Source organism: Equus asinus, chromosome 10 (assembly GCF_041296235.1).
Source record: "Equus asinus isolate D_3611 breed Donkey chromosome 10, EquAss-T2T_v2, whole genome shotgun sequence".
NCBI lineage: Eukaryota > Metazoa > Chordata > Mammalia > Perissodactyla > Equidae > Equus > Equus asinus.
This window is the reverse complement of record NC_091799.1, coordinates 44,178,735-44,194,770: the sequence shown is the minus strand read 5'-3', so window position 1 is coordinate 44,194,770 and position 16,036 is coordinate 44,178,735. Positions and strand designations below refer to the sequence as shown.

The window sequence follows — 16,036 nt, the reverse complement described above, 5'->3', positions numbered from 1 at the left end:
ACCAGTGACGCAAAGGAGGAAAACACAACTGGAGAAGGGGACAGGAGGAAGAGGACGCTGCCTGCCTTGGGGGATCAGGAGCCCGGATTCTCTTTGGGAAATGCTGCGTGGATTGGCCCTTGTGCCGGGGGGAGCAGCTGATTAGATGTGGGGAACCCAGAGGACTCGCTGCAACCCAGCCACTAGTGCTGCGACCCTGGACCAGTCCTTTCCCCTCCCCAGCGTTCAGCTGTCCCTGCCAGAAAATGAGGGGGCACCTGGGCCTCGGAGTCTCCCAGCTCTGACAGTCAGGAGGCCAGTGATGCTGTTCTCACACTGACAGCTTCACCAATGGGCATTTCCTCAGTCACAGGGGAGCAGGAAGTGTGAACATGCTCTGTCCCCAAACTTAAAGACGATGGACTTTTGATGGAGTTTCTATTTTTTCTAGATCAGACACCTAAGGGCTAACAAATAAGGAACTTGAGTACACACCACTCTCGCTAGCACAAACCACGGGCCCTCTGAGGACCAGCTGCAGATGTAAGTCCGGCCGATGTGCATCACAGCCAGAGTTGCTCGTATCTGGGCTCGCCGAAAAATTAAATTCCTGGACGTGCAGACACAGGGGCGCTCAGTCACAGACGAGACCAAGCTCCACGGCTATGTGTATGTGAGCATCTGTGGCCGCCAGGGTTTGGGGCAGGTCATACGGCTGGTTTTCTGGCTGCCTTTAGGGACAGTGGGGGCCAGGAGCACTATCCCCAGGCCTCCAGGTGGTCCAGTGGCTCCGGTCACCATCCTCTAGAGAGAAGGCTACAGCCCATGGCCAGCATCACACAGAAAATAAAGTTCCTGCCCTGTGCTGCAATGGGTCCCTGAGGGATGGGGCAGCCTTTCCCAGGTGGCAGCCACGAGCCTGGCTAGGGTGTGGCTGCGAAGGCAGCAGTAGCTAGAAGAGGCGACGAAGCTGGAAGGCAGCAGAGCAGACTGGTCAGAGATGCGAGCAGCACTCCAATTCCCATTCCCCCACTTCCTCAGCACCAGACCCTGGGCAGGTGGCTTCACCGTGCTCAGGCTCAGCACTCTCATCTGCAAAGTGGGAGCACGCATGCGACTGCCTGATAAGGCTGGTGCAAGGACTCAAGGAAATGACGCGAGGTAAGCACTGAAGATGGTGCCTGCCAAACAGTAAATATTCTAGAAATAGGAGCAGCACTCAGGGCCATGACCACGAGCAAGCCACAGCCAGCCGCAGGTCACCTGCATTGTGTGCGGGACTGCCGGGGGAGGGCAGCCCGGGCACCCTGGGGGCTCCCAAGGGTATCAGCACGGTACTAAAGGAGGCAGACGAGGCCAGGCCCAGACTCAGCTGGTCTAACACTCCGGAGTTCTGACTCCATCTCGGGCCCTTTCATCTCTGATTTGTCAACCTAGAGATACCGTCACTGTTTATCCTAGGATATCAAGAAAAGGTCAAACTGCGCTGGGTCTTCTGGTTGAGAAAGAGGAAGAGTGTAGCCATACTTCCATCAACACATATTTCAAGTCACGACTATTCCAGTATTAAGGGTCATCCCACTCTATCTAGAAAACCCTGTGTTGACAGCAGCATCCTCCCCAAGAGCCCCGGGCCCTAGGAGGGAGGGCCCTACCTTCAGGTGCTCCATCTTCTCCTGCTGGCTCAGGAAGTCCCGGTCGGCAGCATCTGGGGGAGCGGGCGGCTGGTTGTGGGGCTGCATGAAGTCCTGGGTGACCTTCTCCAAGAGCTGGCAGATGACCTGCTGTTTGGCCTGGTTCTTGTCCATGAGCAGCTGCACGTGCCGCTGCAGCTCCTGCACCTGTTGCTCGCACAGGCTCGCCGTCTGCACCAGGCCCTCCCGCTCCTGCTCCAGCGCCTCCACGCGCCTGCCCAGCTCCGCGATCTGCCGCACTTTGTGTCGCACCAGCTCCAGCCGGTCCTTGTCCTCGGCCGCCGCCAGGTACGCACTGGACGCCCTCTTCTCCTGCTGGGCAGCCTCCAGCGCCTTGTGCAGGATCCTCACCAGCTCCTGGGCGGGGAAAGGGAAGCGCCTGGTGAGCTCGGGGAAGGCTGTGAGGTGCCAGAGGCGAGGCAGACACCATCACCAGTTCTAACAGCTCTGAGAGGCGGCCAGCACCATCCCCTGGGGCATCTCATCCCAGCACCCACTTCCTCTTTTTCTGTTCAAGAAAGTTGTAGCCAGACACATGGCTCCCCGGCTAAAGACTACATTTCCTAGCCAAGCTTACAGCCAGGTACAGCCAGTGACTCTTCTGCCTGAACAGACATGAAGAATGATGTGGGCAGATTCTGGGTCATATCTTCAAAGCCACCACACATGTGCTCGCCAGGTCCAGATCCCCTTCCTACTGGGTGGGAAATGGCTGGAGCAAGAGCAGCCACCTTGGGCTCACAAGCAGAAGTTGCAGGTTGAGGATGGCAGAGCTGCCCCCCAGCTCAGAACTGCTCACCTACCTCCGGAGTCGCCTACGAGAATGTGAGAGAGAAAGAAACTTCCACATGGAGTTACGCTACAGTACTGTGAGGCTTCCCTGATACAGCAGCTGACCCCATGCCCTGACTAATATATGTCCGTTTCAGAGATGAGCAACCTGAGGCCAGCAGAGCAGAGTGGAATTTAATCCCAAATCATCCAGACTCCAAAGCCTGTGCCCGGTCAGTAAGGAAAGCAGGGGTGGCAGCGACGAGCACATGGGCCTTGCTGTTCTCTCTCATTCCTGTGGCAGACTTTACTAATCAACCTCAATATTCCTTCCTACCTAGCCTAGTTGAGGCCTCAGAATCCTTCTGAACACAGCATCTGAAAAGTCACCACCAACTGAGCTGAGATGGCATGAGAGAGGACAGACATCGGCAATCCTCATGCCAGGCCACACACAGAGGGCATCCCTCAGTCCACTCCGCCTAGCCCTCAGCCCACCATGCGACGCCTGCAGGGCTGGTGCTAGGAGGTGCCAGGGCTCAGAAACCACAGACCTCGATTTCCTCCTTGGCAGGGGTGCTTGATTCACACGGAAACTCATGGTTTGGCTCCCTGTGCCTTGGAGCTCCCAACCTCCCCAGCTCAGGGACCTGTCCCACCCCAAGGCAGGGATGGGAATTCCTTGAGGGCCAGCATCAGAACATCAGAGGCCAGGCAGCACAGGAGCCAGGCCCACGTGAACCTCAGACCTGGCGGGTCGGGCCCTGAGGCTATAGCGCTACGCTCCGTGCCAGTTCATCTGAAAACGATGCGTTCCTGGAGACAAGCTAACCGCACGCACGCCAAAGTATTTAATCAACTGCACTGGCTGATGGGGTTATTTGCTAAGAACAACTCCATTTGGAGGAGAACCGCCCCAAATCATGACTTTATTTGAGAAGCTAATGACAAGACCAAATTAGCATGCATCTTCTGAAACCTTGGTACTAGAACCCTTCTCTGGTTCTCTCTCTTCCATCCATCCACCCATCTGTCTGTCCATCCAGCCAACCTTTAACAAGCACCCACTCAGTGCCAGGCCCTGTGCCAGGTGCTGGGGCCCAGAGAGGGAGTGGTCGAAGTTCCCACCTTCAGGGACCACAATGGCGGCGGGGGCAAAGGTGTAGGGAATGATCTACTGAGAGAGAGGGAAGCACGGGCGTCTGTAGGGGCGCAGGGCAGCGGGCAATGGCTTCTGCCTGGGTGGAGGTGGGGCAAGACCAGTACATCCCGCTCTGCACATCCTTTCTGTAGAAGGCAGAGTGCTTTAAACTGATCCTGGAGAATGAGGCCAGAGATGGACCAGCAGCAGGTGGGAGATGAGAGCTGGGAGGGCTTTCCAGACGGGGCTGGGCCAACAGCTGAGCAAAGGCCCAGAGGAACGGAAGAGCAAGTGCAGAGCTGTGGGAGTCCTTGGGTGTGGCCGGAAGGTGGAGTGGGGAGGGTGCTTACAAACCTAACTGGAATGTTCGGAATGAAGAAATCAGCTTCCCAGGGCTGTGCTGAGAGAGATTAACATTCCTGTGGCTCCTAGACCATTTTCTGGTTCAGCTGAGATCTGGAGATTACCTCGGTACTGCCTGGTGAAATAACCAGAGAGCACTGTGCAGACTTGCCCTAGGCTCAGAACCAGCTGGGTATCTTTCCCCCAACTGTGGGGGAGTCAACGCTGAAGCCCAGTTCATCACATCCAGCTGCCTCCCCCTTCCCATATCTGGCTCTCAACATCCAACACCAAGACACCAGCCCAGGAGGCTCCCCCCCCACCCCCAATCCCTGCAGCAGAATGAGACCGGGAGAAAGGGACCAGGGAGAGAGACGGCGCTGGAGGAGGAAACAGAAGATGAGGAGGGGAATGGATCAAGATTTAGAAAACCTGGAGGCTGGGAGGGAGACCACCTGGTCCAGTCACCTTGCTGTGACAGGGGGAGACTGAAGTCCCAGAAAGGAGAAGGGAAAGGACTAAAGGGACCTGGGGGATCCCCACAAGTGGGAAAACATGCCACACTGGAGGGCTCCCAACTCCTAACCCAGGATCCTTCACTACTCCATGACGTGTGGTTGATGGATTTTGCACTGAAATGCTTCGTTAAATTTCTTTAACAATGGAAATAACCCATGTTCACAGCAGCATTATTCACAATACCCAAGAGGCAGAAAAAACCCCAGTGTCTACTGACAGTGGATAAACAAAATACAGCATATATACACATGGAATATTACTCAGCCTTAAAAAGCAAGGAAATCCTGACACATGCTACAACATGGATGATGCTTGAGGACATGATGCTAAATGAAATAAGCCGGTCACAAAAATGCACATACACACCATAGAGAAATATTATGAACAAAAAGGGACGCTCACAACACAGCCTGTTTTGAAGTTGCTTTTGTTCCTGTGATCCGCTGTGGCGCCTCTCCAGGCCAGTGAGCAGGGAGCAGCAACGCAGAGGTGTTTCATATATGAATTCCCTCAGCCCCAGCCCCACGACGGGCTTCTGGCTTGTTTCCAGTTCCCACAATTACAAGCAATGCCTTAGCACCAATTCTTAGAAACAGAAGAGCTGATCAACCGGTACTTTAAATATTCCTTAAATCATAGTTTGGCCCATCTCAGACTTTGATAACTCATCATAAGTTGTCATTTCATTTAAATTTTTAAAAGCCAATAAAGCATCTTTTAAAACTTAATCCTTTATCTTATTAAAGAGTTGATACTTCCATTACTCACTAAAATCACGGTGGGGGGCCCAACAGTGCTGAGGAAAGAGCACTGGACACTGGACGGGGCGTGCAGCACCTGGGCCGAGCCCGAGGGCCAGCCGGGGGCAGCAGAGGGAGCAGGGGCTTGGGAGTCGCAGAAGCCTCGGTTCCCACTCCAGAACCTCAAGAGGGTGTCTAACGAGGGTGTTCCAGACAACTGAACCGCGGCTTTCTCGCATGTAGAGAGGAGATAATGACGCCCGCCCCACAGAGAGTTGCGGAAAGGATGAGAGAGGAGGTGTGGCAGGATCCCTCCCGACTGTCCCTCCCTGACCTCAGGACTGGCCTGTACTCTGCACAGGGGGTGAGCTCTGAAGCTCCGGCCGAGGGTCGAGGGAAGGAGGCCACACTTGTCCCACGAGTTTCCTAAACTACATGCCTTCAGCAAGTGCTCCTGAGTAAGCTAAGCTGGCCCCAGAGGGCCCAAGGCAGGCTGGGGCGCGCTCGTCATTCCTGGCAGCCAACAGATGGCCAACATCACCACAAACAGCAGCCTTCCATCTCCAGAGAGACATCGGGCTGGGCGCAATGCCGTCACCTCTGAGGGCCTCAATCACCAGCCACGCAGCTACCTCCTGGAGTCCAAACCTCTTATGGGGCAGCGCTGCAGGGGCTCAGGAGAGACAATGGCTTAATGGGTACCAGAGTCGCCCGTGGTTTAATATGACACCAGGGAGGCACAGGGAGTGCGTTCATTTTTTTCAAAGAGCAGTTACGGTGCTGTGTCCGATACCGGGCCGTACCGTGAGACCCTCGAGGAGGCAGCCAGGCTGTGATGAGAGTCCTGGACCTGGAGGAGACCAGGGCCCCAGTCCCGGCTCTCCCAGCTGTGTGGCCTTAGGCAAGTCACCCACCTTCTCTGAGCCCCCTCAAGCATGGCACGGTGAAATGGGCAGAAGCTCTAGAAGCAGAGAAACCAGAGTCTGACCCCTGGCTCGGCCCCTGGGCATGCAAAACCTCTCAGAACCACAGTTTCCTCATCAGGAAAAGGGGGCTGACAACTGTCGTAAGGATTAGAGAAAATGCACGGAAAGCCCCAGCACAGTGCTGGGCCCACACGTAATACCAGCAGTTACTCACGCTCACACTCTCTCTTCCCCACTGGACGCTGACGTCCCCAAGGGCAGGGATTTGGCCCGAACATACTCTGTGCTCTCCACAGCATCCAACAGAGTTTGAGACACAGATTCTCAGAAGATCTCCAAAGCTACTGGCAGTGGTCACCTGGCTGTCTGAGCTGGACGAGACCCCAGCTCCTGGGCAGAAAGATGGTGCCTTCCCACGGAAGACGCACAGGAGGGCATCTTGTAGGTGTGGGCCCAAGGGAGCCCAGGGTCGTCTCCTCAGCTGAGGAAGTGGACCCAGAGGTGTTCAGATGGAGAGCTGCTCTCTGACCAGCATTTCTGAGTGCCTAGGGCACTTGCTGGGTATCCCAAGGTTGTGCCAGCCTCCTCCCTCCCACCTCTGGGCCAAGAGTCCGTCTCCCTTTGTCCATCCCCTCTTTGGTTCTGGTATCTGGGCTGGAGTTGCAAGCACTGGGGCTCCCCCTTGCTAATGTGGAATGAAGATCTGACCTCCATCACTGCTATGCCCCACACGTATACTTCCTGGAGGCCCTTGTGGGCTCACATCTTTCTTCCCAGAGCCCCTCCGGGGTGGGTGTCTCTTGTAAGGCAGGAAGGAATCAACGAGGAGGGCAGGGAATGTCACTCTAACAGTCAAAATAACAAAGGCACTGGGCTTTATGAATCTGTACACATGCCTCTTCAGTAAACACAGTTATAACTCCATTTACAGAGGAGGAAACTGAGGCTTAGAGAGGTTAAGGAACTTGCTCAGGGCCAGAATGGGGGCCTGTGCCATCTTATTTAAAGGCCTGAGCCCTGAATCACCCACTAGACTGAAGTGCATTTGCGAGATGGGTCAGAGAGCCCGGAATCCACTCCCACGGCAAGTCAAGGCCAAACCACCAGACCTGTTCTCCCGACTCTCTGTCCCAGGACAGGGCTGAGGTTTGCTGGAAAGAAACTAGTAAGAGAGTCCAGATTCTCCAACGGGTAAACAACTTCCTCCTGACATTTTCACTCTCACTGTGGGGGAGCAGCTAACAGCCTGCGCAGCCTGACTGATCTCCTGGAGCTCACCTTCATTTATTGACGAATGGTGCGTCCTCCAGAGCTACAAAGCCAGTGGGGTAAACCTAAATGAAATCTGGGTCTCCTGGGGCCTCTCTACCTCATCTGACAATTCATAATTCCTTAGAAGGAAAGGCCAAGGCAAGGAAGGCTGCATGTATTTCCTAGAAAGAAGGGGAAGGTGTGGTGTAAGGAGAGGCGGTATTTACATTCCCGACTTCTTTTCCTATCCAGGTTTGGGTTTGGGACTTAAGCTGTACTGGTCCAGGGATCAGACGGCTGCTACAGCTCAGCTTAATGCCCTCTCAGCTCTCACGAGCGTCCAGCAGCCTCACAACAGGAACACAGAGATGACGGAGGAAAGGAGAGAGAGCTGGGCTGCTACATGGCATCAGAGGGGACTTCGCATGCTGTAATGATGTATCTGGCTGTTGATTTGCTCAATGCCTGTCTGCCATAAATGTAAGCTCCCTGAGGGCCAGGCCTGTGTCTTTCTCCCTGTTTGTTCCCCACACCTGGAACACCGTGTGCACATAACAGGCTCTCAATGAAGACTTGGTGAACAAACAAATATACTGAGAACGTATGAATGCATGAGCTTCCTCCTTTGAGGATTCTAATCACCAGCTGCCTCATCAAATGGAACCCCTGACCTGCCAGGAACGAAGCATCTGCTGGTTCATACCTGCTTAGGGGCAAGAAAGGCAGAGGAGGGGCAAAATTAGGTAAGGAGGGCATTTTTCTGGACTGTCTTCTCCAAAAACAGAAGAGAAAGGAAAAGAAGACATGTACAAAGGGGAGAATATTCAAAAGTAAATACAGTACACCCCCCACCTCCCCGGGAGCAAGAGCCAGGAAACAACGCAGAGACTCGAGGCAGCCAAAGCTCAAACACGAAAGCTCAGGCCTTCCTCACAGAGGAAAAGGAGCCTGCGGCCTCAGTGGGGCCCACCACTGGAGGAGCCACCCTTGGGGTTTTTGATAAAAACTGTGCTAATTTAATCACTTTTACTGTGTCAAAGAGAGCCTTCTGCCCAGTGCTGCAGCCCCTTGCCTGCCTGCCGAGTGACCCTCACTACCTCATAAGGTGCCCCCTGGATGTGAACACGAGTTACTCCCTGGGTTGTAGGACTTGTGGATGATTTTAATCTCTCTGTGTCTGTGTGTGATCTGTTTTCTGCAATGATCATGTAGCTCTCTTTTTTAACTACCGTGATTAACTTCTCTATCAAGCATAAATCTTCCTCTCTGTCACTGTCCCCTGCTGGCCTGGCTCAGCCCCAGGACCACAGAGACCGCCAGCTCTGTCCTGTGGCAGTCCTTCAGAGAGCTACACCTAGGAACCAGCTGCCTGGTCAAAGATCCTGCAGTTCCTTTGGCAGCCCCTCCCAGGACCTTGCGTCCAGATCACCCTCCTCTAAATACTGTCCCTCTTCGAGTGTGGGGTCAGCCCACACACAGTCCTCCAGGAGGGGTCCGAGAGGATTATTAAAGTGGGTCTCCAGAGACCCAGCCCTTGGCGGCCTTCTGTCACCTAGTGTGAGCGACAGCATGTCCCGAGCAATCAACAGCACAGCACTGCCAGCCCCCTGCAGTCGGCCCTGAAGGACCACAGACCGGCCTATGCCCTGGCGGGCTAACGCGTCACGTCTTGCTTGTCCAAAGGCTCTAGGCCCAGAGGGGTCCACTGGAGCCTGGGGCCTCTCTGGGGCCAGAGCTCACCTTCTGAGACTTTAACTCCTTGGTGAGTATCAGAACCTGCTGCTCCAAGGCCAACACTTTCTCCTGGGAGGTCCGGTTCCGTGTGAGTCCTTCGCCGAAGAGCGGGAAGGTGTTGTTCTGGCGCTTGGCTTTCTGAATGAGATTGGCGGTCAGAGAGGACTTGGGGGCAGGCTTTGCAGAGTCTGCTGGATCATCCCCTGCTCGAGAGGAGAAACAGAGGTTACGCCAGCGGCCTTAGCAGTTCTCAGACTTGAACCTGCAGCGGAAGCACCCGGGGGGGCTCAGGAAAATGCAGATGGTGGGACCTACTCCCAGAGCCTTTCATCCAATGGGCTGGGGCAGGGCCGGAATCTGCATTTCTGAAACTGTCCTAGATGATGCTGATGCAGCCTGTCCAGGGATCAAACTTAGAGAATCACTGGATGCTACAAACGTTATTTTCACTGTGCTGGCCAGTCCCTCAGCCCATCCTCTGACTGGTGCCTGTCCCCCTCTCTCGGGTCGGGCCCATGTGGGCCATCTCTACTACCCTGCTGGTGTCTGCCGGTGGCCATGCCCTCAGGCACAAGCCCTGGCAGGACGTCCTGTTTCTTGTGTCAGGATCGCACCTCCACCCTCTGGGCGATTTTCAGAGTAGACAGATCTGTCCGTTGATGGGAGCACGGAATGTCTACTCTGCACTCTTGCCCCAGAGAGTAATTCAAACTCTTCTTTGATTCTTGTTACACACCAAGTTCAGAGACATTTCCAGCAGCTGACTGCCTCAGGGCTGCAGGGTCCTTTTGTTTCCTCTAGAGTCAGGGTCAGCAACCACAGGTGACATCCGGCCCGCCACCCGCTTTTGTAAATAAAGTTTTATTGGGACACAGTCATGTGCACTTGTGTGTGCATTGTCTGTGCTGCTTTTACTCCACAAGTGCAGAACTGAGTACTTGCAACAGAGACCGTATGGCCCACAACACCTCTAATATTTACTATCTGGCTCCTTGCAGAAAACATCTGCTGATCATTGCTAAATTTTATTCTTAAATCAAATCCAACATGAGAGTCGCTCATCCAAGCCACCTTGTCTTTCCCTGCCTCCAGCCTGTACTTCAGGGCTCTGCCACCAGTCTGCATCCAGGGACATTTAATGGCCTGATTATATGGTCAGGAGAATTTGAGAATCTCGTTTACATGGCACATGCACATCATGCTGTTATGAGAGGCCCCAGCAGGAGAAATCCCCTCAGCCCTCAAAGCCAGAAAAAGCTTTGCGTCTTCCAAGAAAATATGTGTTCAGGCTGGACACTGGAAATAATCTAAGCACTAGCATTTCCCTCTTTGCCTTGGCTGCTGAGAAGCTCAGAGCCATATCGGCTGCCCACCCTTAGTTACTCAGTAGGATCTTATCTAATTTCCTAACCCCAATTACTCATTTACTTTCCCCTGATATGTATTTTAGTAGACTGTCCTCAATCCTCTTGGGACTAAGGTGTTAAAAATAGAGATGTGGTATGGGATCCCAGGGAGGGGCAGGCAGGGCTGGGAGGACAAGCTGAAAGACAGCATCTTTCTTCTGGGCACCAGGCTGAGGGCTGGCCAAACAGTCTTTAAGAGTTCTAAAGAACTACTCTAGTAGGTGACAGGAACCAGAAACTCCCTGGCCTTGCAGGGCACAAGAACAGAACGGCCTTGTTTCAGACTTAAAAGAAATCCGGTTGCCTGGGTACAAGGCGGAGAGCAGAGCTCAGAGGAATGCACTGCCTGTCTCTTTCCAGCCCCGGGTCCAGGAGAGCAGGGGGCGCCCTGTGGCCCTCTGCTCTCTGATGACACTATTGTCCACCAGCCTTGAGGGCAGGCAGGGTAGGGATCACTGTGCCCATTTTACAGTTGGAGAAAACAAGGCCTAAGACAGCAGGTTTTCAATCAGTGCCCTAGGATTTCAAGGGGGTGCCTCAGGGCTGACTGGGTGGGGAAGAGGGTGCGAGGAGCTGAGGGATGCCCAGACTCCTGCCTCAGCCTCAACTCTGCTTTAACCTGCTTTGTCTAATAGATTTTGTTCACAGGGTCAAGGTTTCATGGCAATAAAGACATAGTTTGAAAGATCACTGATTTAGAAAACTAGGCTTGGGGCTGGTCCCATGGCCGAGTGGTTAAGTTAGCGCACTCCGCTGCAGGCGGCCCAGTGTTTCGTTGGTTCGAATCCTGGGTGCGGACATGGCACTGCTCATCAGACCACGCTGAGGCAGCATCCCACATGCCACAACTAGAAGGACCCACAACGAAGAATATACAACTATGTACCGGGGGGGATTTGGGGGAGAAAAAGGAAAAAGCAAAATCTTTAAAAAAAAAAAAAGAAAACTAGGCTTCAGGCATCAGTATGGGGCCAGACTGCCCAGCCTGAATCCTAGTTTTGTCCCTCAGTGTGCAGCCGTGAGCAAGTCACTCCACTTTCCCATGCCCCAGTTACCCCATTTATTAAATGAGAATAACGACAGTATCTACCATGCGGGTTGTTGCAAGGATTAAACAGGTTAATGCAGAAAAAGTGTTTCGTGCACACAATGAAACTTGAAAAGGTTCTGCTAAGGAAAAGAAGCTCGTCAGAAAGGGCCACGTACGTAGATTCCACCCAGGTGAGCTCTCCAGAACAGGCAGATCTCTGGAGACAGAAGGTCAGTCAGAGGCTGCCTAGAGCTGGAGGGAGGTGGGGATTGGGGCTGAAGGCTGAGGGATGCAGGGTTTCTTTTTAGGGTAATAAAAACGTCCTAAAGTTGATTGTGATGGTGGCACAACTCTGTGAATAAACTGAAAGCCATCGAATTGTATACTTCAAATGGGTGAATTGTATGGCATGAGAATTATATCTTAACAGAACTGTTACCAAAAAAGAAAGTGCTTACGGTAGCCTAGGCACAAAGGAACTGCTCCAGATAAGTGCTAGTTTCATTATCAGTACTGAGTTGATGCGGCATTGATCTTCTCGTGGACTTTTCCTGGTGATCTGCAGGGCCTCACCAGGCACGGCTCCAAAGGGGTGTCACTTCTCCACAGCCCAGGGGTCCTCTCTGCCACAAGAAGACCTCACAGTGCTGCCTTAGCCAGTTTTCTCCCACCTATTTCTAAGTCAGAATATATTTTAAGGGCACCAATGGCCAATTTCAAAAAAGCCAACCCCCCGATGGTGTGGGTCACTCACATTTTGTGAAAGAAATAATAAAGGGCTGTGTCATAGCTGGGGTGGGGACCTAAAGGTCATTTGCTCTGCTTCCCCAGGCAGATCTGATTTTCATCACCCCAGAATGGCATTTTTATATCCTTTCCTTATAAATAAAAAAAAAAATAAGAAAGAAAAAGTGAGACATATTTTCCTTTATTACTTCAAGAGTCATTGCTGAGAGTTTCAGTTTGGGAAGATGAAGAGTTCTGGAGATGGATGGTGGTGATGGTCGCATAAGAATGTGAATGTACTGAATGCCACTAAACTGCACACCTAAAATTGGTTAAAACAGTACATTTTATGTTATCTATATTTTACCACCAAAAAAAAAAATAATCATTGCCACTAGACCAATGGAAACCCAGGAGGAGTGACCTGGAGAGTTTCATCTTTGACACTCAAATGCTGGTTTTCAGGGAGGAGAGAGGGCACTCGGTCGGTCCCTGAAGGCAGCCCAGACCTGGGCAGAGGCTCACCTGGGGCACTGGGGTTAGGGGGCAAGGGCTGCTCCTCCCTCGCAGGCTCCCCGCTCGGTGGAGAATCCTCCCCTGGAGGTCCGTGGCCTGCTCCTTGCGCCTGCCTGTTGCCTCGGATGTTGTACATCGTGTTTCTGAAAGGAAAGCAGGGGCATGAGGCTGACAGCCCTGCCATGCTGCCCCTCTGCCCACCCCCTGCCAGGGCTGGAGCTCGGGCCGCAGGTTCCCACCCCCAGTCAGGCCCTGATCAGTCTGCCAGACTCCAGGCCCCCTGAAGGAGGCGTCCCACTCAAGCCACTCCTGATCCCGCCCCTCCTCCTTTGCATTTTTCCAGTGGACTGACTACCTCCCACACATGATATGATTCATAAAAAACATAAGCCTGACTCACCGCCCACCGCCCCACCCCCCCCAGCTGGAGCATATACCCCACGAGGCAGGAGCTTTGTCTGCTTTGTTTACCGAGATATTCTGAAGGCCTAGAGCAGTGCCTGAAATGTAGGGGGACTTACTACACTCGTGTTGAATGAATGCTGAGCGGATCTGCCAGACTAACTTACGGAAACCTTCATCTGGTCTCGTGACTACCTGGCTCAAAACCTGTGAGTGCTTCCCTACTTCTGCTGAGAAAAGGTCCAAGCATCTCCTGGCATCCCTGTCTTCTTTCTTTCCCTGCTCAGATGTGCTCTCGCTGAAGCCTTCACTGACCATCTCACAGCCTCCAAGGAGCTTACCGCACTTCAGGAAGGAGCCACCCTTTGACCAAGTACTTGTCTGGGCTGCATAATGGTGTCATTTCTTGCAGAACTGGGCACTGACCTACCTGCATGCCTGGGGCACCGGGCCCTGGGGTGCACGTACCCAGGGTGCAGGCTCAACACGTGTTTGGTTTGCAGGAGGGAACTAGGGAGCCCCACAGGCTGGCCTGCAACCACTGACCAGAGAAATTCATAATGAGTTGGATGAAAAGACAGTTCAATTGAGTATTTTCCCTTTGCAAAGAGATAAAAGTAGACATATTCCAAACTTAACAACAAAGGAGAAAATGATTAAAGGAGTTCACTAGGTCAGCGTTTTTCAAACTGCAGGTTGTGAGCCATTGGTAGATTGTAAAATCAGTTTAGTATCACGACCAGCATTTAAAAAATGGAATGGAGGGGCTGGCCCGGTGGCACAGTGGTTAAGTGCGCATGTTCCACTTCAACGGCCCAGGGTTCACCGGTTCAGATGCCTGGTGCAGACATGGCACCGCTTGTCAAGCCATGCTGTGGCAGGCATCCCACATATAAAGTAGAGGAAGATGGGCATGGATGTTAGCTCAGGGCCAGTCTTCCTCAGCAAAAAGAGGAGGATTGGCAGCAGATGTTAGCTCAGGGCCAATCTTCCTCAAAAAAAAAAAAGGAATGGAAAATATCAGAATGCACCCCACTTAGAAAGGGTAAATATTTTGTGAAAAAAAATATATATGCACGGAGCCATAAAGTAAAATGTATTTCTTACTGTGGTCATGGTCACCAGTTTGAAAACATGACTCTAGGAGGTCATTTACTTAGAGGGCAGCAATAGCATGGTCAAAAAACAAGAGGATGCGAAAGTCTGAAGACCTGTGATGGAGTCCCGGCTCTGCTGTATCATCGTGACGGGCAACGTACACTTCTAGCAAAATGGTGGACAAATTACTCTGAAAAACCCTTATTCCACAAACTCCGAGCTGCTAGATAAAGACAACATATTTTAAAAATATTCCCAAGAAGGGAAGGGAAATCCCTAGAGACTAAATAGGAAAAAGGAGGTGAAACTCAAGTGGGCAGTAAAGAGGAAGACGAAGGTGCAGATTGCATCACTGTTCGGCAAACGTTCACTCTCACCCCCCACCTCCAGGACATCCCCTCTTCCTCTGGACTTTGGGTGCAGCCATACGACTCCCTTTGGCCCAAGGGCTGTCAGTAGATGTGATGTGAACAAGGCTTAAAATGCGCTTGCAGTAGGGCTTGCCCTCCTGAAGAACATGCCTCAGCTAGCTGCTGGTCCGTGGAAGAGAGAAATACGTGGAGAGACCTAGATCTCACAAGAGCTTGGAGTCAAGAGCAGGTGAACCCAGCCTCTATCAGCTGAACCAGAGGCGTGAGAAAGAAATGCTTATCATATGACACTGAATTCTGAAGTGTTTGCTTGCAGCAGTATTGTGAAAGTTGACCAGGACATGAGTTCGTCCAGGGATGAACTGTTATTTTTTTTTAATTGAGATATAATTGACACACATTATATTAGTTTCAGGTGTACAACCTATTGATTCAATATATGTATATATTGCAAAATAATCACTACAATAAATCTAATTAATATCTATCACTACACCATAGTTACAATTTTTTTTTTCATGTGAACAAGGGATCTGCTCACAACAAAAAGTTGATTAACTGTTGATACCAGAAACTTAGAGCTCTGGTTGCCAGGGAGGAAAGAAAAAAAGGTTTTCGACTCATGCAAAGTGTAGAGTTAAAGTTGAAATTCTTACATAAAGCTGGGACTCCTGGAGGTCCATACCCTCTACAGAGAGGTTAGAAAAAAACCATGCCTGCTGGCAAAATTAACACTAAGAAATTCTAGGTCAAGGCTCTGGGTGTTCAAAAATATTTTCTTGTGTGGGCTTTGTTTGGTTTTGGTATCAGGATGATATTGGCCTTATAGAATGAATTGGGACGTTTTCCTTTTTTTTTTTTTTGAGGAAGATTGGTCCTTAGCTACCATCTGTGCCCATCGCCCATCTTCCTCTACTTTATATGTGGGATGCCTGCCACAGCATGGCTTGACAAGCAGTGTGTATGTCCGCACCCGGTATCTGAACTGGCAAATGGCAGGCCAGCAAAGCGGAATGTGCAAACTCAATTCCTGTGCCACCAGGCTGCCCCCTTCCTCTTGTTTTTTTTGGGAAGAATCTGTGAAGAACTGGCATTAACTCTTCTTTAAATGTTTGGTAGAATTCACCAGTAATGTTATCTGGTCCTAGTTGTTGTGTGTGTGTGGGGGGGGGCAGTTAATCCAATCTCTTTACTTGTTACAGGTCTATTCAGATTTTCTATTTCTTCTTGAGTCAGTTTCAGTGATCTGTGTCTTTCCAGGAATTTGTCCATTTCATCTAAGTTATCTAATTTGTTGACATAGAATTGTTCATAGTGTTCCTTTAAAATCCTTTTTATTTCTATAACGTCAGTAGTAATGTCTCCTCTTTTGTTCCTAACTTTAGTAATT

General features: G+C 51.7%; 1 protein-coding gene across 9 annotated transcripts in view; it reads right to left on the bottom strand.

The window, feature by feature from the left end:
• The window catches only part of TBC1D2 (TBC1 domain family member 2), a 48,538-nt gene that overhangs the window by 19,284 nt on the left and 13,218 nt on the right, over window positions 1-16,036 (bottom strand). For 8 of the 9 annotated variants that reach the window (XR_011506331.1, XR_011506330.1, XR_011506332.1 and 5 more), the window contains 3 exons: window positions 12,785-12,918; window positions 9,104-9,300; window positions 1,635-2,030 (listed from right to left, as the gene is read on the bottom strand). Coding sequence is in view for 4 of the 9 variants with exons in the window: in XM_070519134.1 (XP_070375235.1) it covers window positions 1,635-2,030; window positions 9,104-9,300; window positions 12,785-12,918 (727 nt within the window). In the remaining 5 variants the exon portion in view is untranslated. Of the gene's footprint in view, window positions 1-1,634; window positions 2,031-9,103; window positions 9,301-12,784; window positions 12,919-16,036 lie in introns of those variants that run through there. The other variant, XM_070519138.1, reaches the window with a different exon arrangement.